The following is a 24950-nucleotide window of genomic DNA, read 5'->3' on the forward strand; positions in this document are numbered from 1 at the left end:
CCTAATTTTAATCACCCATCATTAATTAGAATTAGTTCCTAGAGTAAAGTCCAATAAACCTTAACCAAATTTGATCACTTTTAATTTGGACTAATCTATTATGATAATAAAATATAACATGTAATTACTCTTATCATATATGTGTTGTCCATACTTGCCAATAAATATACAATTAAAGAGTTAATACTGTTTTTTTTTGATAAAATGACCCTAAGGTCAACCTCATTTTATTGTATTATTAATGACAATATTATGGATTTCCATAGGATAATCCATATTGAAATACAAATTACACTTGTTCTTAATAGCTAGATTACAAAGTAAATCAACAGCCTTATTACTGCAGCGGTCGGTCCAATTAATTTGGACAAAATTTCTAAAAACCATACAAGCCTTTTTCACACAGCAGCCCAAAATGGTGATATCTTGGTCTCTCTTTTTGATCGTGTTGACTAGCGTTGCATTGTCAGACTCCAAAATAAGCTTTGCCACTTTCAACGTTGAAGCCAATGTTGGAATTAAGAACAAAGATGAATGAAACAAGTAACTTCTTGAGCTTGAAGGCTCGATACTTGCTGTGCAAACAAAAACAGAATTGAGCTTGAAGAACTAAAGAAAGCAAAGAATTAAGAGAGCATTAGATGGAGAATTCTTTGATGAATTTTCATTAACTTGAAAGATGGCATAATGCCAATACATATACCAGACATAAACTGGTCAAAAGAAGCAAAATGGTTACGTAAACATTACCTACTACCACTAAGTACATTGAAACTTGTTAAACAAAACTTGCACACCTAGTAAAGCTGATTTATCAACTCAAACATCAACAAATTACATCAAGTACATTAATAACTTAGTTCTAATCTAACTAAGTTACAAAATATCATTTGAAAGTAACAAAATGAACAGCAGCATGAACTTCAACTGTGACTACTTGGCTCGGGTAGCTTTGCTGCTTCTTGTCTGCATGCAGGCCAGCTTCAACACTCCTCCTTGGCTTGCATGCTACAAACATCCATTTTGGCTCTCAAACATTTGAACCTTGACACACAAAGAGGTTTGTCAAGATATCAGCAAGTTGATCTTCAAAACTGCAATGAATCAGTTTTATCTCTTGAGATTGTTCCATTTCTCTGACAAAATGAAATTTAATCTTGAAGTGTTTTGTTCTCCCATGGAACACTGGATTCTTTGCAAGCAGACCGGTTGTCACATTTGTTCTTTGTTGCTTCCCTTTGGTGTAGATTCAAACTATCATGATTTTTCTTAGCCAAATGGCTTGATTAACAGCATTGGCAGCTGCTACATACTCAGCTTCAGTAGTTGATTGAGCAACAACACTTTGGTTATCTTAACTTCAACAAAAAATGGCTGAACCAAGGGTATCTGTTTACCCTGAGGTGCTCTTCGTATCATCTATCGATCCAGCCCAATCACTATCAGCATAACCAAGTAGCTTCATACTATCAACTTTGCTGAACATCATTCCAAAGCTCAGTGTACCTTTGATGTACCTGAGAACTCTTTTGACAGTTTGTAAATACTTCACATTACAACAATGCATGAATCTTGATAACAGACTTACAACAAACATAATATCTGGTCTAGTAGCTGTCAATTAAAGCAAACATCCAAGCAAACTTCTATAGGTTGTTTCACAAATCTTCTTGAAATCACCTTGGCTTGACAGCTTCTCTCCAACAGCAACTAGTGTGCTTGTTGCCTTGCAGTTCAGCATGGAGAATTTGTTCAGAATCTTCAAGGCAAATGCCTTCTGACTTAGAAATATCCCTTGCTGAGTTTGAGACACTTCCATGCTAAGGAAGCAGGACATTTGTCCCAAACCAGACATCTTAAACATTTCCTCCATTTTGACTTTGAAATCAACTAGCATTGCATAATTTTCTCCTGTCACCAGTAGGTCATCAACATACAGGGACACTATGAGCTATGTTTCATTACCTTTCTTCTTCATATACAAGGTTGGCTCACTAATCCTTCACTCGAACCCCAAGCTAGTTAGTTAGTTATCTATTCTGTCATACCAGGCTCTTGGTGCTTGTTTAAGCCATACAAGGCTTTCTTCAGCTTGTAGACACTATCTTCCTTGCCTTCTATTTTGAAACCTTCAGGCCGTTTAACATAGATTTCCTCATCAAGAAAACCATTGAGAAAGGTTGACTTTACATCGAGTTGATGAATTTTCCATTACTTCTGTGTAGCCAAAGCAACCAGCAGCCTGATTGTGTCAAGCTTGGCCACTGGTGCAAATGTCTCAAAGTAGTAAATGCCATACTTCTGTTTGAATCCCTTCACTACCAGCCTTACTTTTAGCTTGTTCAAAGTTCTATCAGCATTATTCTTGGCTCGAAACACCCATTTCACTCCTGTGACCTTCCTGTTGGCTGGTCTTGCAACTAGCTTCCAGTTCTAGTTCTTGTCAATCATGCTCATTTCATCGAGCATAGCCTGTTTCCATCTTTGTTGAGCTTCAGCTTCTTCAAAACAGCTTGGTTCAACAACATCCACTTCAGCCCTCTCATATATCTCACTCAAAGGTCTAGTTCCCCTGTCTAGCTCATGGTCAATGTCCATTTTAGGACCATTTTCATAAGCTTTAGTCTAATCCATTATTAGATCTTCAGCAACACATTTTAGTTCATTCTTATCCCAATTCCAGCTTGATTTCTCATCAAAGACTACATCTCTGCTCACAAAGACCTTAATAGATGAAGGATCCAAAATCTTATAGCATTTCTTCGCACTGCTATAGCCCACCAGGATGCCAAGTTGAGCCTTTTTAGCTAGCTTGTCTCTTTTCACTGCTGGAACATGTGCAAAACATATGCAGCCCAAGACCCTCAGGTGAGCCACTGATGGTTTAAACCCAAACCAAGCCTCGAGTAGAGTTTTATGAACCAATGCCTTGGTTGGTAACCTATTTTGAAGATATACAACAGTGTTAACTGCTTCAGCCCACAAGGTCTTGGGGAAATTCTTTCCAAACAACGGGCATCTTGCCATATCCATCAAGCTTCTATTCTTTCTTTCACTAACACTATTTTGTTGAGGTGTGTAGGAGTTGGTGAGTTGGCGCTTGATGCCTGCTTCATCACAAGAGCCCTGAAACATAGCTAAGGTATACTCTGTCCCATTATTTAACCTTAATATCTTCAGCTTGCAACCTGTTTCTATTTCTATTACAGCCTTGAACTTTTAAAATACTTAGGCCACTTTTGACTTGTTCTTTAGGAAGTAAATCCAACAGTACCTCAAGTAATCATCAATGAACAGAATAAAATACCTACTGCCATTTAAGAACATGGTTTTTATAGGGCCACACACATCAGTATAGACTAGCTGTAACCTTTCAAAAGCTCTCTAAGCCTTGTTTGAAGGAAATGGAAATCTTGTTTGCTTTCCTAGCTGACACACCTCACAAACATCTTCTTTCTCAAATGATTTAGAGAAGTTTTCAACCAAGTCTTATTTGGTTAGCTGACCCAGTGACTTGTAGTTGACATGGCCTAGCCTCTTGTACCACATCTTAAATTCTTCTAAAATAACTGTGTAGGCACTATTAGAGCTCTTATTCCAGTCCACTACAAAACTTCTGTCATCCATGGTCACTGACATGAGTTTGGATCCACTTGGATCACTGATCAGCCTTTATTTGCCTTTGAACACTACTGAATAGCCTTTTTCTAGCAACTGAGCTATACTAAGTAGATTTTTATCAATTTCAGGCGCAAACAAGACAATAGTGACAAGTTTGTTACCTGTAAGAATGCCTATCAACACATCTCCCTTGCCTTCTACTTTGATGAAGTGTCCATTTCTAACTTTCACCTTTGTTTTGAAACTTCTATCAATGTTCTTGAAGATAGCATCATTAGGGGTCATGTGGTTTGTGTAACCACTGTCTATCAGCCTTCTTTTTGTGGCTTTTCTTTTGGCAGCTGAGCAAGAGACTGCAAAGACTTGCTCTTCCTGACCATTTCCTTCTTCTACCACTTGAGCTTCAGCTCTTGACTGTTGAGGTTGGTTTTGTCTCAACTTGCCTTTGTTTCTACAAAATTTCTCAGCATAACCCTTTTTTTACAGACTTTGCACTGCACATCAGGCCTGAACCAGCAGTTTGCTTCTGGATGACTGAGCCTTTTGCAATATGGGCAAGGTGGATACCTTCTTCTTGCTTCATCTCTTCTAGACTTGTCAGACCTAGCCTTCTTGCCTTTATAGCCAGAGGAGCTCGAGGCAGTCTACTTTTAGCTTAGAAGGCACCTTCTTGATGCTCATCCTGCCTGCTAGCCCTTATTTGCTCTTGATCATAAAGAGTATTGATCAACTCAGTCAAAAAGATGCTAGTCAGATCTCTCGAGTCTTCAAGAGAAGAAATCTTGGCTTCATATCTCTCAGGAAAAGTTGAGATAACCTTCTCTACAATTTTTGCTTCACTAAACTGGTCCCCAAGCAATCTGATGTTGTTCACAATAGCCATGATTCTGTCTGAATATTGCTTCATTGTTTCTTCTTCCTTCATTTTCAAATTTTCAAATTCCCTTCTCAAATTCAAGAGTTTTTGTTGTCTTGTTCTTTCAGTCCCTTGAAACTCTTCCTTGAGTTTATCCCAAGGTTGTTTTGGAGACTCACAAGCCATGATCCTTATGAAAATCACATTAGACACACTGTTTTGGATGCAAAACCTGGCCTTGTGCCTCTTGATTCTTTCATCTGTATGCTGCCTGATCTGAGCCATTGTGGAATTGGCTCTTCGAGGTGTTGGTTCAACATCTGAGTTAACAACCTCCCACAAGTCAAATGCCTACAGGTAAGTCTTCATTTTCACTACCCAAATGTGGTAGCCTTCACTATTGAACATTGACGGTTGAGCTAGAGAGAATCCAGATAAAGACATGATTTTTAGACTTAAAGAATGACAGGTCCACTAAGAAATAAGCTCTTGATACCAATTGTTGGAATTAAGAATAAAGATGAATGAAACAAGTAATTTCTTGAGCTTGAAGGTTCGATACTTACTATGCAAACAAATATAGAATTGTGCTTGAAGAACTAAAGAAAGAAAAGAATTAAGATAGCATTAGATAAAGAAGTCTTTGATGAATTTTTATTAACTTGAAAGATGGCATAATGCAAATAAATATACCAGACATAAGCTGGTCAAGAGAAGCAAAATAGTTACCTAAACATTACCTACTACCATTAAGTACATTGAAACTTGTGAAACAAAACTTACACACTTGGTAAAGTTGATTTATCAGCTCAAACATCAGCAAATTACATCAAGTACATTAACTTTAAAAAATCCCTTATATATTTATTTTTGTATTTTTGTGACACAAATATATGATAGCTTTAGTGGTTATGTGTTCTGAGAGTGTCTGAGAAGTCTTTGGTTCAAGCCTTTACTTGGGCAAATTTTTTTTGTTTTAATTGAATAAACCTCTATCTCTAACCAGTAGGCTTATAAATAAATATTGCTGAAATATGTCAAAATGGGTCTGCTGGTCTGGTGGTTAAGTGGAGTGCTTATGTTGCAAGAGGCTTGGAGTTTGAGTCCTTGCATGGGCAAAGAGGATAATTTTTGCTCTTTATTTCGGCAAGAGGTTGTTTTGACTGGGTTTCTGAGTAGTAGTGGTGTGATGGGGAGTTCTGGAGTGATTTTAAGAGGGAAATATGGGATTGGAGTGTTGGAGTGATTTCAGGAGGAAAATATGGGATTGTGGAGTTATCTTTCTTCCAAATTCGGTCATTTGGCATAGTTTTTTTCTTTTCTTTTTGCTCCACCATTTTCTTTTGCCTTTTTACCCATTTTCTATCATTTTTCCTTCCTTAACTCCCCATTGTTGCTGTTGAAATTTTAATTGGTATTCTTTCTTCCTCTTTCACTTGTATTTTTCCATTCAATTGTTCGGGATTGCATATCGTTGTATTGTGTATGGTTGGTAAGTTTGGAACTATTGTTAGACTATCGATTCTTTTGCTTATTAATTTATTAAGAGGGGTTTCGACTGGTTTTAGGTGTTAATCGAGAGGCTGAACAGTGGTCTTCAACGATTTAAGTGTTTAGGATCTCTGTTGATTAACCGAAGGTAAGGGTTTGTTTTTATTATTATAGTTTGGTATACCTCACCGAATTTTGATTAATTATCGATTAAAGATAACTGATTGGAGGGTTACTTTTTGTTTTGACAGCAACGAATTGGGTGGACTGGGGATGTTATAGCATTGATTTGTGGTTAGATCGTTGAAGTGTTGAGGGTAAGTGAGCTTTTGTATAATCATTGATGTTGTCTATTTTACTATCGCTTTTCGATTGTGTTAGAAAGCGTAAGAGAAACAAAAAAAAACGTAGACCTACAACGATTCCTAACTCTAGAGTCAAAGAAAAGCTTTAATAAGAAGAAAACTTAAGAAAACTCTACCCAATTTAAAAAAAAAACAAAAATCAGAAACGTTCGGTGTCTTAAGATTTTTAAAAAAAAAATTAAAGCTTTAATTATACTTGAGTCAAGAAAAGATGAAGGAAAAGAAATTCAATTTTGGTAAAAATAAAAAATAATAAAAATAATAGGAAAAGAAGAAACCTATGTATGAAAGGTAGACAACTTTTTTTTGCGCTGTTTGCTTTTTTTTTTTTGCGCTGTTTGCTTTTTTTTACGATTTTTCTCAACTTTTTTTTGCGCTTTTTGCTTTTCTTTATTAACTAATTTTTTAATAAAAAATCGATGAAACCGATGAAAAGTGTTTTTGATATTTTGACTCGTTTCGGATTTGATTTTAGCTTCAAAAATAACACCGAATGGCCTGAAACTGATACCAACTGATGCTGAATCCCGGATCTAGACACAAGAGAAACACAAATTAGAAATAAATAAAAAAACGAGAATAAATAAAATTAGTTAAATAATAATAATAATAATAATAAAATGATAGATTTGCCCTATAGAACCCTTGGTTAACTTGTAACCAAAAACGCCAATGATTGAGCGGCTCCCTACGAAACCCCTAGAAGAAGAACCTCTAGAAACACCGATGAACGGGAAAGAAATTTGAATATTTGTAACTCCGAAATACCCTCGAAAATAACAAACTCCAAACTAAATAGCAAGAGAAGAATCACTCTACTCTCAAAAATTTGTCTCACACAAATTTGAAAGAAAACAAATACTCTTCTTTTTTATTCCTCCCCCAATGTGTAGAAAACAAGCCTATTTATAGGCAAATTACAAGAGTAATTGAATCCTAATAAAACTCTTTAAAATTATCTAAGAAAATAAATAAATAATAGCCTAACCAATAAAATTACTTAACTCATAAATGATGCGTCCCAACCAATGAGAATTAAGTAAATAATAATAATAATAAGATACATAAAAGATTAATCCACCAATTTATGGGCTTTCACTATTCCAAGATTGGTCCAGTGAATTGCATTCCCGTATTTGTCAATGTCACGAACATGATGAATTAATTTTGTAGCAACAAAGTCTTGGACAAAAGCATTCATCTTTGATTTTAATTCTCGTGCCTTGCTTCGAGTGATTGGACCACTATGAAAGACAACCCTTTGAGTGTCACCTCATTGGCTCGTATCAAAATCCGTTCTAAACTCTAGTTGACGTTTTAGGGTGCTAGAATGATCGTTGTGGCATTAGCATGAAAAATGTTTCAGGTGTGTAATCACATCACTGAAAACTCTAGTTGGCAAAAATCCAAAAAATAGGACTGACGATGCCACGTGTAACTGCTCAATTTTAGCTTAATCAGAATAGTTATTTTTGGACCATAAATTCGTGTCAGAAAAATATTTTAATATTATTTTTGGTGTCTACATCATATTAATTTATGTGTGTGAAAATCTCATGAATTAATTTTATCGTTTGTGTGCCAATTTGTGAAAAAAGGATTTAATTGTAAAAAATGAAAAAGTTATGTGCCATTTGTTAAAGTGCTAAATTGACATGACTTTTTAAGCATAAGGTCCTTATGATGCAATCGGACCATTGAATTAGTGCTTGGACAAGTAAGGACGTTAGTTAGTGGGATTTTAATGATATATGACCAAGGCTAAAATGGTAATTGTTGTATTAATATGTATTAAATAAAATAAAACATGAAAATGGCCATGCATGTTCTTTATTTTTGGTCGAATGTTGAGAAAGAAAATAAGTTTTTGAGCTTTTAGGTATTCGACACTTTGGAGCTAAAAATTTGGTATGTTTCTTGTTCATTTTTTGATAATTAAGTGTCATTGTTGATAATGTGATGAAATTGTTGTTTGATGATGAAAAAATAAATTTTTGATGTTAGATTATTATGTTTAATTAAGTGATTTTTAGTAAAAATATGTACTAAGGATTAAGTTTTGAATTTTGTAAATTGAGGGGTCAAGATGTGAAATAAATTATAGCAATGGGTGGCTAGGGACCTTAAGTAGATTCGGCCTAACTAGAGTGGGTTGAAATTTTTAATATTTTGAATTGTTTTGAAATAAGGACTGAAGTGAAAAAAATGTGAAATGTTAGAGGCTAAAATGAAAATTGCCCATTTATGTGTTTTTGAATAAATTTGAACGAATATATGACCAAATAAGTCAAATTTGTATTAAATTAGATCAAGAAAAGAAGAAATCGGATTTGGATTGGTGGAAATCAAAAGTTATTGAATAGTTGTCCCTGTCAGTTCGTCTTCATCCGAGGTAAGCTCATAAGTAAATTATTAAAGTTGAATTTATTGTATTTATTTTATGTATAGCCAAATCTAAATGTGTATATGTACACTATAATGCCAAATTGCATTTGACAAATGATTATTAATTATGAGTTTAAATTGATTAATTACGACATCCGAAAGTCATACGAACTACAGTAATGCTGAAATGTGACATCGTGTAAGACCACGTTTGGGAAATTGGCATCGTATGTTATTACATGTAAGACCCTGTCTAGAACAGTGGCATCATTATTTGATTACATGTAAGACCATGTATGGTACGTTGGCATTGTACTAGCTTTTGGAGCCGATCGAGTATCTTTTCTTTGAATCCGCAAGGTATAATGGGAAAATCATATGGTAAACCTGAATGTGAGTTTGAATTAAATAATTCAGATATGTTTAAGTTATATGAAATTGGAAGTAAAGGTAAGTAATATGTATAATATGAAAAGATGAATTAATCGTACAAATATGATTATATATGTATGTGTACATGATTACTAAATGTCGACCTACTGGTGTAATTTTTTTATATGTTCTTTGAAAATTTTATACTTACAACTTACTAAGCTATTTAAGCTTATTGTATGTCTGTTCATTCATTTCTTTTATAGATTTTGGAAGCTAGTTACAAACTCGGGGATCTTCAAGGAAGTCCGTCACACTACCGACCTCTATCTCGGTATTTTGAAAGCTTGAAATTTTGAACATATGGCATGTATAGGCTAGCATTTGTTTTGGTTGGTCTTGAAAATTGTAGATATTTAGCCATGCGGAAATGACTTGACTTAATGCTAATGTGCTAATGTTTAAGAAATTTTGGAACATGGAATATTTGTGTGGTATACTTAGTATATAAATTCTATATGATGCAAAGATATATATATATATATATGGTATGATTAGTTCATGTTGGTAAGCTTGATATAAGGATGATGGATTTATTTTGGTTGTGTTTTGTTAATGATGCTATGATAATGTATAATCGGCCATGAAATAGCTCATTTTGAAGGTATGATTTGTAGCATATCCGTGTGATGATTGATTATATAATTCGGCTTAATTGAAGTAAATATTGTTGATTAAATGTTGTCCAAATGTTGATTAAATTTTGTCTAAATGTTGATTGAATGTTGTCCAATTGTTCATTGAATGTTGTCCAATTGTTGATTAAAAGCTGTCCAAATGTTGATTAAATTATGTTCAAATGTTGATTGAATGTTGTCCAATTGTTGATTGAATGTTGTCCAATTGTTGATTAAATGTTGTCCAAATGTTGATTAAATGTTGTCCAAATGTTGATTGAATGTTGTATAATTGTTGATTAAATGTTGTCCGAATGTTGGTTAATTGCTGTCCGTTTTTGAGCATATGAATGCTGTCCAAATTAATGCTCATATGTTGTTTATTTTTGTACAAATCAAAACTATCCAAAACAGGGTAGGTTACCTATGTTTTGTCTTAAATTTCACACATATGCATAACATATAAATTACTATTTTTATAAACTATTAATGAATTGGTTTAGCTTAAATTTAGAAATGGCTTTGTTTTAGAATGTTATGCGATGTATATATATCTTATAAAATGATATGTTTGATAATTAGCTAGAGATATGGATTGTTCTTACTTAGTATGCATATGTGCATAGTTTTTATAATGGCATGGCTAGAAGTTTACTAATTAAATAAATATATGCAATGAATGATAAAGACATAAGCTTGAATATATATTGAATATTCTAATGGTATAAATATAATAGTGAATAGGTTCAATAATAGACTTGTAAAGCATGCAATATTTTATTAATGTGTGATAGCTTGGTAAAAAATTTATTTAAATTGGTTAATAGTATTGATTGACTGAATTTCAGAGTGCCATGATCTTTGGTCATAAAGTTTGGCTATAGGAGTTATATAGTATATGTATTATGATATTTTGTATGTTCATTTGGTTGAATAGGTGATTAAATAAATAATATTAATATGATTAATTTTTTTAAAACATAAATTGCTTATATATTGTAAGTAGTAAAGCATGATTAGTTTTAATTGATTAAGTAATCTACATGTGCAAATGTGATTTATATTATTGGGCTGCTAATTACTATTCGAGTTTCTTTTAAAAAAATTTGTGATTGAGTTAGTCTACTTTTTGCATAATTTATAATGAAATACTGTTCTGAGTTGTGTTTTGATCGGTAATGCCTCGTAACCCTAATCCGGTGATGGACACAGGTTCGGGGTGTTACACCACACAAGTGTGGAACCACTGGTGTGGTAGGCCGTGTGATCAAACATGGCCATGTGCGATTCATGGGTTGGGCCATTTTGGGCCGTGTGGGCCACACGGGCGTATGGACCCACATGGACAAGCAACATAGGCTTGTGGGCCCATATCCTCTATTTGACTGCTAAGGTTGCATGGGTCGTCCCAGTCGACTGCGGACCTACTGTAAGGTCGGTAAGCATACCTAGACCCCTAATTGACTAAATGACTGTTATATCATGTTGTTAGAAACTGTACTAAATTTATGCATGATACCATGATTTGGCATGACATGATTGTATGATGCATCGTATGGGGATGGGTTGTTATTCACCGGAGGAAGTGTAATGAAAGGCTTCGAGACTAATTTACTGGTAGCTCAGTTGCATATTATTATACGGTGCCTCATTCGGTACTACTTGGAGTGTAGGGATGGGTGGGTTGGTTATATCCCTACATGGAGTGTTAGGTTGGACAGAGATGGAGTGTAGAGGCTGGCTAGGTAGGACATGTATATTGTATAGTCTGTTACTGTATTGATTATTGTTACTGTAATGGGTCAAGGCCCAAACACATGATTGCTTCTGCGCTGAGATGGGCTAAAGCCCAAACTGATATTGTCACTGATACTGAAAAGGGCTTAGGCCCAGACTGTGATTGCTTTTTGTCTGTTTGCTTATTATGGGATTACATTCTGAGTTTCCATAAACTCATTCTTCTGATTTGATTGTACAGGTTATTCCTAAACATAGGCGGATTGGTACGACGGAGGACTCAACAGAGGCCACACGACATATTTAATACGATTTAGTACTTAATTAAAATTTTGATTCTATTTTGGGGGTATTTTATTATAATTATGGCCTCTTTGGATTTTTACTTTTAATTTTGGGTTTCTATTGTTTGATTTACAACTGCTAGTAGTAGAAATATTCGAGTTTTCAAAATGAAACAAACATTTTAACAAAATACGCTCAAATATGCAAACTGTTTTAAAAGCTTCCGCATAGAATAAACGTTTTTGAAACTTTCGACTGATTAATTAATACGACTTTAGAATTAACAAGTAATAATGAAAATTCTTTAAGTGGAAAATGTTTTAAGCAAAGTTATGGTTTTCCAACACAACCTACGGTTTTCAAACACACTAAAATGTGACATCGCCAGATTCAGCCATAACGTCCAGGCCGAGTCCGGGGCGTTACATTTAGTGGTATCAGAGCCAAGTCGTAAAACTAGGCTGTGGATTTGGGTTTAAAACTTGGTATTTAAAGCACTGATTTCTGAATGATATGAAACATTTTTACTAAATGTGTGGCACATCGAGTCTCTGGCGCCGATCCTGTAACTCCTTTGTATTGATATCTGTTTAAAAAACTGAAAGTGCTATAGATAGTATATACTGAGACTACTATAGATAGATTGTACTGAAAACATTCAGGTTAGTATATACTAATACTATATTAAAATCGATAAACACTGGTAGACACTGCGTCGTACGAAAACAAACTCTGAACTACTAAAACTATTTCTATAAAGCATCTGCTAATAACTATTGAACTGTAAATTGATTCATAAAACTTTTAATACAGATAAGCGCGACTAGACGATGAGCGCATGAGGTACTCGCGGACGGGGTACTAGAGGCCAAGGTAGAGGCCGTAGAGGGGCTCGAGTTGAGTCTTCTTCACTGGGCAGTATAACAAATCTAGACACTAGCGAGACGTCGGTGTCGCCTGTCATTGCTAGGTCACAAGACTGAGTGACTGGGGACCACACACTGTTTCAAGCCATGTTAAGGATTGTAGAGAAGGTCGCTAGGCCCAATACTAGAGCTGGAGGCCGAAGGTCGACTACGGAATGACCCCGGTCCAATAGAGCCGAGAATTTTAAGGGTACTGCTGGATTTACCCTTAATGTGGATGAGTATTAGATAGAGGCTACAGAGATAATTATGGATTATCTAGACTGCACTCTTGAGTAGAAGTTAAATGGTGTTGTATCGTTGTTACGAGATGAGGCTTATCAATGGTGGCTCACTGTTAAGAGGGGCACTCAGCCTGATTGACTGACCTGGGAGTTATTTAAGACCGCTTTCCAAGGAAAGTATGTGGGTGCTAGTTATGTGGATGCCCGTAGGAGAGAATTCTTGAATCTGACTCAGAGGGATAGATCATTGGCCGAGTATGAGGCCGAGTTTTTACGACTGAGCCGTTATGCATGTGGTATGGTGGCAATTGAATATGAGCAATGTGTTTGCTTTGAGGATGGCCTCAGGGACAATTTGAGGGTTCTGATAGCTCCACAAAGGGAGTGAGACTTTGCTGCATTGGTTGATAAGATGAAGATTGTAGAGGAAATAAAGCGCGCTGAGCACTATAACCGAGAAAGAGGTAGGAAGAAGAGGGATTTGGAGCCCTCGAGTTCTATTCAGAGGCCTAAGAAAAACGCCAGAGTTAATGGGCTGATCAAAGTTGGGGCTCCCATTGCTGGTACTAAGACAGCCGCTGTGTATTGACTGTGGTAGATGCCATCAGGGGTAGTGTTGGAAAAGAACTAGGGCATGTTTGAGGTACAGTTCTCTAAAGCACCGTATTAGAGAGTGTCCATGGAGGTCTGATCAGATGCAAGCTCCGGGTAATAATCCTGTATAGCCACCAAGAGTAATTCATCAACCATTGAGAGGCCGGGGTCAGGCTAGAGGTAGTAATGGTTTGGGTCGTGGTCAGAGAGCACCGGGCAGAGGTGCTAGACATACTGAGGCGAGGTAGCTGGCTCTAGTTTATGCTACTCGTCACTGAGAGGATGGAGATGCTCCGGACGTCATTACGGGTACATTCTTTATTTATATTGTACCATATACTGCACTGATAGATATAGGATCCACTCATTCCTATATAGCTTGTACCGTATCTAAAAACTTGGGTATACTGGTTGAGAGCACTACGAGTAAGGTCACTGTACTGAGTCCGTTGGGGCAGTCAATAAGGGTTAACAAATTGTTTAGAGATGCTCCTCTAGAGGTTCAAGGAGCTATCTTTTTTGTTGATATGGTAGAACTACCTTTTGGGGAATTTGATCTGATACAGGGAATGGGCTGGTTGGTTAAACACCGAGTGAGGTTAGATTGTGCCACGAAAAGGGTTATTTTGAGAATTGTGGAAGACAGAGAGGTAGTCATAATTGGGGAGCGTCGGAACTAGTTATCGAATGTGATTTTTACATTAAGGGCTGAAAAGTTGGTTCGTAAGGAATGTCAGGCGTATCTGGCTTACATCAGTTTTTTAGATTCTAAGGGTTCTTCAGTTAAGGATATCAGGACGGTTAAGGAGTTTTCGGATGTTTTTTCTGAAGAGCTACTTGGGTTACCTCTAAATGGTGAAGTAGGGTTTGGGATTGAGCTCCTTCACGGTATAGCTTCAGTGTCCATCGCCCCTTATAGAATGGCACCAAAAGAACTTGTGGAGCTTAAGGCCTAGATTTAAGAGCTACTGGATCGTGGGTTTATCTGCCCTAGTGTGTCTCCGTGGGGAACACCGGTTCAGTTTGTGAAAAAGAAGGATGGGTCCATGTGTATGTGTATTGACTACCGGTAATTGAATTAGTTAAGCATTAAGAATAAGTACCCCCTACCAAGGATAGACGATCTATTTGATCAGTTCTGAGGTGCTTCGATTTTCTTTAAGATTAATCTACGGTCAGGATATCACCAGTTGAGAGTTAAAGAGGCTGACGTGCATAAGATGGCATTTAGGACTCGCTATGGTTATAACGAGTTCCTAGTGATGCCATTTGGACTGACAAATGCACCGGCAGCTTTTCTGAATCTGATGAACCGAGTGTTCCAGCCCTATTTGGATCGATTCGTAGTGGTATTTATTAATGATATAATGGTGTATTTGAAAACTGAGGATGAACATGATAAACACCTCAGAGTGGTTCTACAGATTCTGCGAGAAAAATAATTATACGCCAAGTTCAGTAAATATGAGTTTTGGTTACGTGAAGTAACGTTTTTGAGAATGTGGTTTCTGTTGAGGGGATTAGAGTCAATCCTCGAAAGATTGAGGCTATCATGGATTGGAAGCAGCCTAACATTGTATCTGAGATTCGTATTTTTTTGGGACTGGCAGGGTATTATCGATGATTTGTGGAGGGATTTTCTCTGATTATCGCACCCTTGACAAAGCTACTACGTAAAGGTGTGTCGTTTAACTGGACTGGCGCGTAGCAAGAGAGCTTTGAAAAGCTCAAGACTATACCGATGGAGGCCCCTGTTCTAATACAGCCAGAGTCTGGAAAAGAGTTTACTATTTACAGCGACGCATCACATGTCAGTTTAGGATGTGTGTTGATGAAAAAGGGTAAGGTGGTAGCGTACACATCTTGTCAGCTTAAGACTCATAAGGAAAATTATCCAACGCATGACTTGGAGTTGGCCGCAGTGGTATTCGTACTGAAAATCTGGAGGTATTACTTGTATGGTGAGAAGTGTATCATTGACACTGATCACAAGAGCCTCAAGTACCTCCTCACTCAGAAGAAGCTGAATCTTAGTCAGCGTAAATAGGTTGAGCTGCTTAAGGACTACGACTGTACTATTGAATACCACCCTAGTAAGGCTAATGTGGTGGCCGACGCACTAAGCCGTAGAGCTATGATTGACCTGAGGGCGATGTTTACTCGCCTCAGTTTATTTGATGATGGTAGTCTGTTGGCCGAAATTTAAGTTAAATCGATGTGGATAGAGCAGATTAAGGGTAAACAGATAGAGGATGAGTCATTGGGTCTTCATTTCTGACAGGTTGAGAGTGAGAATACCAAGGATTTTGGACTGAATAGTGAAGGGGTGCTCTGTTTCCATTGGAGAATCTGTGTACCAAAAGATACTGAGCTAAGGCAATCTATACTGCAAGAGGCGCATAGTAGCCCTTATGTTATGCATCCTGGCAGAAATAAGATGTACCGCGACCTTCGTGAGTTATACTGGTGGCCAGGTCTTAAGCGAGAGGTTACCGAATTTGTGGCTAAGTGTCTGACTTGCCAGCAGGTTAAGGCTGAGCATCAGTTACCTTCGGGTTTGTTACAGCCAGTCAAGATTTCGCTTTGGAAGTGGGAGAGAGTGACTATAGACTTCGCTAGTGGGTTACCCCTCAAACCTACTAGGAAGGATTCTGTATGGGTCATCGTGGATCGATTGACCAAGTCTGCCCACTTCATACCAGTTTGTACCAACTACTCTCTACAAAAGCTGGCTAAATTTTATGTGTCTGAGATAGTGAGACTGCATGGGGTATCGATTTCAATAATATCTAATAAGGATCCTCACTTCACGCCTTGATTTTAGAAGGAGCTACATGAATCTCTAGGTGTAAGATTGGACTTTAGTACTGTGTTCCATCCTCAGACTGGCGGTCAGTCAGAAAGGGTGATTCAAATACTGGAGGATATGTTAAGAAGTTGTGTGATTGAATTTCGAGGTAGTTGGGAGGATTACCTGCCGCTAGCAGAATTTGTGTATAACAACAGCTATCAGTCTAGCATTCAGATGGTACCCTACGAGGCATTATATGGTCGTAGGTGTCGCACATCTTCATGTTGGACTAAGTTGGGCGAACGACGTGCTTTGGGCATTAAGCTAGTTTTTGATACCGAGGAAAAAGTTAGGTTGATTCGAGACCAACTGAAAGCAGTATCTGATAGGCAGAAGTCCTACGCCGACCTGAAGCATCGAGAGATTGAGTTTTCGATGGGGGACTTCGTTTTCCTCAAGGTCTCACTGTGGAAGAAGGTACTAAGATTTGGTCACAATGGCAAGTGGAGCCTTGGATTTATTGGACCTTACCGTGTGCTTAAGCGAGTGAAAGCAATTGCTTACCAGCTGGAATTAGCTCTGGAATTGAATCAGATTCATGACGTGTTCCACGTCTCTATATTGAGGCGCTACCGCTCTGATCCAATGCATATTGTTCCTGTTGAGGAGATCGAGGTTAGGCCAAATCTGACATTCAAGGAAGAGCCAATTCAGATATTGGAGCGATATGCAAAGGTTCTAAAAAGAAAATCCATCCCACTAGTTAAGGTTCTTTAGAGTAATCATAGCTCTGAGGAGGCTACGTGGGAGCCTGAGGATGCGATGCGATAGCAGTATCCTCATCTATTTTGATCAGGTAAAATTTCGAGGCCGAAATTTGCTTTTAGGGGGTAGAGTTGTAACACCCCAAAAATCCCTTATATATTTATTTTTGTATGTTTGTGACACAAATATATGTAAGCTTTAGTGGTTATATATTCTGGGAGTGTCTGAGAAGTCTTGGGTCCAAGCCTTAACTTGGGTAAAAAAAAATTTGTTTTAATTGAATAAACCTCTATCTCTAACCAGTAGGCTTATAAATAAATATTGGTGAAATATGTCAGAATGGGTCTGCTGGTCTGATGGTTAAGTGAAGTGCTTATGTTGCAAGAGGTTTGGAGTTCGAGTCCTTGCATGGGCAAAGAGGATAATTTTTGCTCTTTTTTTCGGCAAGAGGTTGTTTTGACTGGGTTTCTGAGTGGTACTGGTGTGGTGGGGGAGTGTTGGAGTGATTTTAGGAGGGAAATATAGGATTGGAGTGTTTGAGTGATTTTAGGAGGAAAACGTGGGATTGTGGAGTTATCTTACTTCCAAATTCAGTCATTTGGCATAGTTTCTTTTCTTTTCTTTTTGCTCCACCATTTTCTTTTTCTTTTCTTACCCATTTTCTGTAATTTTTCCTTCCGCAACTCCCCATTGTTGCTGCCAAAATTTTAATTGGTATTCTTTCTTTCTCTTTCACTTGCGATTTTCCATTCAATTGTTTGGGATTTTATATTGTTGTGTTGTGCGTGGTTGGTAAGTTTGGAACTGTTGTTAGACTATCGGTTCTTTTGGTTATTAATTGATTAAGAGGGGTTTCGACTGGTTTTAGGTGTTAATCGAGAGGCTGAACAGTGGTCTTCAACGATTTAAGTGTTTAGGATCTCTGTTGATTAACTGAAGGTAAGGGTTTGTTTTTTTATTATAGTTTGGTATACCTCACCGAATTTTGATTAATTATCGATTAAAGATAACTGATTGGAGGGTTACTTTCTATTTTGATAGCAAGGAATTGGGTAGACTAGGGTTGTTATAGTATTGATTTGTGGTTGGATCGTTGAAGTGTTGAGGGTAAGTGAGCTTTTGTATAATTGTTGATGTTGTGAATTTGACTACCACTTTTTGATAGTGATTAAATCCGTTCTAAACTCTAGTTGACCTTTTAAGGTGCTAGAGTGATCGTGGTGGCATTAGCATCAAAAACGTTTTAGGTGTGTAATCACGTCACTGAAAATGCTAGTCGGTAAAAAGCCAAAAAATAGGACCGACGACACCACATGAGCTTGGAACCGCTCGTGTGGTAGGCCGTGTGATCAAACATGGTTGTGTGATCGATGACGCTGGCCATGTGTGATTCATGGGCTAGGCCATTTTGGGCCGTGTGGGCCACACGGGCGTGTGGGCCACACGGGCGTGTGGGCCCATATGAGCAAGCAACATGGGCTTGTAGGCCCATATCCTCTGTTTGACTGTTAAGGTTGCACGGGTTGCCCCAGTCGACTGCGGACCTACTGTAGGGTCGGTAAGCTTACCTAGACCCCTAATTAACTAAATGATTGTTATATCCATATATGATATTTATATATATGTATGACTGTTTAAAGAGCATGCTGTTAGAAACTGTACTAATTTTATGTATGATACCATGATTTGGCATGACATGATTGTATGATGCATCGCATGGGGATGGGTTGATATTGATCGGAGGAAGTGTACTAAAAGGCTTCGAGCCTAACTTACTGGTAGCTCAGCTACATATTACTGTATGGTGCCGTATTCGATAGTAGGGATGGGTGGGTTGATTATATCCCTACATGGAGTGTAGGGTTGGACAGAGATCGAGTGTAGAGGCTGGCTGGGTAGGACCTGTATACTGTATAATCTATTACTGTACTAATTATTGTTACTGTAATGGGCGAAGGCCCAAACACATGATTGCTTCTGCACTGAGATGGGCTAAAGCCCAAACTGATATTGTCACTGATACTGAAAAGGGCTTAGGCCTAGACTATGATTGCTTTTTGTCTATTTGCTTATTATGGGATTATACACTGAGTTTTCGTAAACTCACCCTTCTGATTTAACTGTACAGGTAATCCCCAGACATAGGCGAATTGGTGCGACGGAGGACTCAGCGGTGGCCACACGACCTATTTAATTTGATTTAGTACTTAATTAAAATTTTGAATCTATTTTGGGGGTATTTTATGGTAATTATGGCCTCTTTGGATTTTTACTTTTAATTTGGGGTTTCTATTGTTTGATTTACAACTGCTAGTAGTAGGAATATTCGAGTTTTCAAAACGAAACAAACTTTTTAACAAAATACGCTCAAATATGCAAATGTTTTAAAAGCTTCCGCATAGAATAAATGTTTTTGAAACTTTGGACTGATTAATTAACACGACTTTAGAATTAACAAGTAATAATGAAAAGTTTCTAAGTGGAAAATGTTTTAAGCAAAGTTACAGTTTTCCAACACAACATACGGTTTTCAAACACACTACCATGTGACATCACTAGATTCGACCATAACGTCCAGGCCGGGTTTGGAGCGTTACATTAACAGCTTAGTTCTAATCTAACTAAGTTACAAAATATCATTTGAGAGTAACAAAATGAATAGTAGCATGAACTTTAGCTACAACTTCTTGGCTCGGGCAACTTTGCTGCTTCTTGTCTGCATGCAGGCCAGCTTCAACAAGCCAATTTTAAATCGTCAACCAAAGCTTCAAACTCTGCCCAAACCGCGTCCAGGTATTTATTTGCATAACCATAGCTCCTCCCAAGGACGAAACCTTCATGGTCTCTGGCTATAGCCCTGTACCCGATACTTCCATTCAAAACTACAGCATCAACATTGATTTTAATAAAACCAATTGGAGGCTTCTTCCAGCTTTTACGTACTCACGTTGGGGGATAACAGTACGGTTGGCCAGGTTGAAGATTCTGAAATCTTTGCTGAGGGTCTGCCTTCTTTCCCACACCGCCAAAGTCGTATCATCCTTACCCTGAAAGACCATCTTGTTCCTATCATTCCAACAGTTCCAAAGGAGAGTAAAAAAGTCCACAGCAGCTTTGGTGTTAAGCTCACGAAGGACGTCTTTCAGCCAGTCAATGCACCTCTCGTTTCTACCACTAAGCAGCCTATTGTTTAGGCCACCGATCATGAAGATCTCACGGACCTTTGGGCACTCTTTCATGGCATGGATAAGAGTTTCGTCACCATTTTTGCATCTTGGATAGGTTGTCGAGAAGTTGTGACGGATGCGGGCAATATTGTCATAAGTAGGAAAAACATTATGGCCTATTTTCCAGTGAAGACCTTGATATTGGAGAGCATTCATAACTTCCAAATAATTCTCCAAAATAATTTGTGAGGACCGAAACCAATTTTCCCAAGGGATAACTACGAATAAGTAGATTTTGAGGTATAAAAACCATAAGGGTTTTGATTCTACGTTCTACTATCATTTATCCCATTATGGAGAATAGGTTAATTACAAATATGAGTCCCTATTATTTTTCCGTATAATTCAATAACCCTCTCTATTTTCCACTACCTATGATTGTGGTCCCACAAGTCTTTGACTTTTCTTTCTTCATTTGTTAACAATGACAATCCCTATTAAGACCCTCTATACCCCATTGATCCCTTCGAATGTCTACAGTGTTGCCAGCCCCAACTTGCCATAGAAATCCATCCTTGAGAGCTTCGATCGCCCTAGCTATACTAGACCAAGTAAAAGACAGTTTATCACAGTATTTAGGCCCGAACACATCACCTTCGGGGAAATATTTTGCACTCAGCACCTTAAGACATAAAGTGTCCTTGAAGTTTAACAGCCTCCAAACTTGTCTACCCAGGAGGGCTATATTAAACAAATGCATATCCCAAAAATTGATGCCTCTCATACCTTTTGTGGTAACATAAACGCTCCCAAGCCATCATAGCCCAACCCCTAGTCTTTTCATTGTTCGTCCACCACATTCGACCCATTTTCGAGTGTAAGTCCTTAATGATACCTTTTGGGGCAAGAAAGACAGAAAATGCATAGGTTGGAATAGACTGAATAATTGCTTTTATGAAGATCTCTTTTTCTCCATAAGAAAGAAGCAGCTTCAACAAACTATTGATCCTGCAAGCATAATGATTAATGATATTAGTAAAAGCAAATGATTTCTTTCTACTTATAAGCAAAGGTAACCCAAGATAATTATCGACCATACACATCCCGAGCATGGAACAAAAAAGATGCCTTTGAGGCAAAGGAGTTTTCGGACTGAACATAATCATGGATTTATCATTATTAATTTTTTGGCCCGAAACATAAGTAAACTTCGTTATGATATTGACGATTTCTTCTACATCCTTTTTTCTTGTTAGAATAAAAAGTAGTGCATGATCAGCAAAAAATAGGTGATTAATACGCGGTCCATTAATGCTAGCCCAGATTCCTTTTAAAATATTATTATTTTGAGCTTGAATTAACAGTTTAGAAAAAACTTCCATGCAAAAGAGAAAAAAGATAGGGAGAGAGAGCATCCCCTTGTCTGAAGCCCCTTTCCGGCACAATAGTTTCAGAAAGGGTCGAGTACCAAGTAACTGACTGAACGAACGCAACTCATTACTTTAGTCACCCAAGCCTCCGTATAGCCCATTCTTTTCATAACCTCTTCAATGAAATTCCATTCAACTTTATCATATGCTTTGCTCGTGTCAAGCTTGGTCACAAAGCCTTTATTTGGACCGTTTTTAGCATTTTGAAGGTAATGGACCAACTCATGAGCAATTAAGATGTTGTCGTGAATCATACGTCTGGGAACAAATGCGCTTTGATTTTGACTAATGCAATTCAGAAGAGTATATTTCAGCCGATTTGCAAGAACTATAGCAAAGATCTTGTAGACCACCCTACAAAGACTAATCGGACGGAAATTAGTCGTATCAATAGGCTCTTTTATTTTTGGGATAAGAACAATAATTTGTAAAAATATATGTGCACATGTCAAGGGCTAGAATTTTAGTCTGACAAACCGCGCGGTCTTATGCGATTTCTTGGGTTCAAATCCTACCTAAGTTAATGTACTCTCGAAAATGAAAATTCTTGCAGAAATTCTCTAAGGCACTAAAGCAAAGAAGCAAAGTTGAAATGAAAGAGAAAAGAATGAATAGGAAAGCCAAATAGAAATACCTTACACCAAGTGTTTGAGTAACTGCTTTCAATATATTCTTAACTCAATAATGGAATGATTACAAATGAAGGGGAGAACTTTATTTATAATTGAGCTCTCCAAAGTTCAATGGTATATGTTGAATCACATTGATGGCTAAGATTAGTTTCCATCTACAATAAGTGACTCCTAAGGGATTCAAATTTTATACATTTTTATCCTTTAGGATTTACAATAATTACCCTGGTAAAATACATTGTTTACAATTTAGCTAAGACCCAAGTAGATGGGCCTTGAGTCTTTTCCAAGAAATGGGCCAGTCTTGTCGAGCCGAATGACCCGCAATGAACAAGAGGGAACATCAGAGTGTGCCTTGGTTGCAGGCTTCTTTGCGTTGCTCATGACATTCTCCCCCACTTGTTTTCACGACTCCCTCGTCACATCCTCGGAATGGAACTGATCTATCTTCTCTTGGAACTACCATAAAGCTTCGACAGGTTCCCAACTAGCCTCACTGTCAGGAAGTCCCTTCCATCAAAAAAGGTACTCTTGCCTTGGCCTGTAGTACTTCCATTAGATTACTCGGTCTACCATGATGCATTCAACATCACGATCATAGGAGACCTATCTCACATAGGTGCTTTTTCGGGCTTCCTGATCCTCATGGAAAGGCTTAAGCATACTGACATGGGACACCAGATGGACCTTGAGTTTTGAGGATGGTGGATAATAGTTTTATCCATTCTACCTCGATTTGATGTGATTTAAGCAAACCAAGATGAATTAAAAGTTACGTTGTGAAGATGGATTCGTGCTCTAAATATAAAATGCTTGTTCAACTTCAATAGATTTTTTTTTTTTTGTGTTGAGAAAAGTTATTTTAAGTGGTTGTCGAAGTGCCATTGGAATTGGCCACTATGGTTGACATTACAACAAACAACATAACTTGTCATCCTTGGAGTTGGCAATCTTTCAACAAAATTACTTGGACAACAACTTGGATGATTTTGTGGATGTGTGTTGGCTCATATTTTCAAATTCATCTTGTAGAGTAACAAACCTTTGAAGATTGAATCAATCCGAATCAAGCGAATTAGATCCATTGTTTTGTGGAGATTAGTTTGATTGATTTGAAGACTTATTTTGGAGATCATTGATTTATTCTAGATTTTATGAGGATACTTTTAAAGTATTTTCTGTGAATCTATTTTTCTTAAGATCTTGTTTTTAATTGATTTTTATTTTAATAAGCCTTAAACTCTTATATATTAGAAGCATAATACCCTTTTAAATTAAGTAAATAGAAGCTTTCTTTTATCTTTCAATTAAAATCTAATATATATTAATAAAAAATTAGAGATATTTTTAGATCACATTTAAGTATAAAATTCAACTCATATTTTTAAAAATATATAGTCTGAATGCTTTTATTCTAATCATTATCTTAGACCCATATGTATATTGTTGGTGGAATTAAAAAATAAGTTTTGAATATGGGTAGATGCAGTAGCTGGAGAAAACAAATTAAGTGAAATAATAAGCTAATAAAGGGCCTTTTATTTTTCCATAATAATATTATACAAACAGTCAGCCATGCAAATGCATGGCAGTGACATAATATTGCGAAGACCTTAACACGAAGACACTCATACATCTACTACTGGGTATCATATTTAGTACAGTAGTGGTATAGGCAATGCACCCAGCGGGAAGCACATTATTATTTATTTTAGATAGCCTTCATTACCACAACAATTTGATCAGCAAGCAAAACCCGGTTATGCCTCTGACTCAAATGATGCCTTCAGTGTCGGCGAACGTTTCTTGGGATCAATTTCCATTGATGCAACGTACCCAAACTTTCTAACTTTAGATTTTGAGCTTCCTCTTGTGTCAAGATCGGTTTTGATTTGCTCCCAACGAATAGGTTCTTTGTGGATATTAGTATAGACCTGCAACAAGCATACAGTTAATCATAGACTATTTGATTATATCTATGTATATATACCCACTTTGATTAATAGTAAGATTGAATTGAATGCAATATATACCTTGCTGTCTTCACCTTGAGGGTTGCTCCAAGCAACAATCCACCTAGTTCCATCATGTAGCTTGTACACAAGACCAACCATGGAACCTGGAACATCATTCTGCTCAGTCACTGCATCATGCGTAAACTCACCCACATCTCCATCTTCAATGGTTTCCGGGAAATCCGCGTCATGAGAGCCTTGCCAAACTTTCTTGCCACTCAGGGTTACAGTTTCGCTGGTAGAGTTCCAAAGCTTGCCCATTGTGTATTTTTGAGCTTTTTTCATTTGACAATTAGCCATGGTAGCTTCGTATGTGTTTTGCTTTGCTATAGTCTGATTTGGTTGTGTTATGTTTCAAATATTGCAATACACACCTACTTATATACTAGCTCAGATCACGCATGCATGCATGCATACATGTATTGTCCATAAGAACAAAGTGATGTGCATGGAAGTAGTATACTACGTTCAGTGGCAGAGCCACGTTGAGGTCCAGGGGGCCAAAATTTAAAATTTTCAATTTAGTCCTTTGTAAATTAACACTATGGCCCTCCAAAAATATAAGTAGGCCACCCCGAAGGTTTAAAATTTTTTCAATTTTCCCCTTTGTATATATA

The 24950-nt window shown here is 37.2% G+C and overlaps 2 protein-coding genes across 2 annotated transcripts; both read right to left on the reverse strand.

Moving 5' to 3' along the window:
• Nucleotides 1–3672: 3672 nt before the first annotated feature.
• Nucleotides 3673–4762, reverse strand: LOC105766928 (uncharacterized). The gene is made up of 3 exons (XM_012586473.1): nt 4288–4762; nt 4189–4237; nt 3673–4072 (listed from the first exon to the last, which is right to left on the reverse strand). The coding sequence occupies exons 1-3, from the start codon at nt 4760–4762 to the stop codon at nt 3673–3675; spliced, it is 924 nt and encodes a 307-aa protein (XP_012441927.1).
• A 19067-nt stretch (nt 4763–23829) lies between these two features.
• LOC105771430 (uncharacterized) lies at nt 23830–24678 on the reverse strand. The gene is made up of 2 exons (XM_012592898.2): nt 24352–24678; nt 23830–24252 (listed from the first exon to the last, which is right to left on the reverse strand). Exons 1-2 carry the CDS (start codon nt 24631–24633, stop codon nt 24079–24081), a joined length of 456 nt encoding a protein of 151 aa, XP_012448352.1. The 5' UTR covers nt 24634–24678; the 3' UTR covers nt 23830–24078.
• Between the last annotated feature and the right edge of the window lie 272 nt (nt 24679–24950).

Source organism: Gossypium raimondii, chromosome 5, assembly GCF_025698545.1.
Source record: "Gossypium raimondii isolate GPD5lz chromosome 5, ASM2569854v1, whole genome shotgun sequence".
Classification (NCBI taxonomy): Eukaryota; Viridiplantae; Streptophyta; class Magnoliopsida; order Malvales; family Malvaceae; genus Gossypium; species Gossypium raimondii.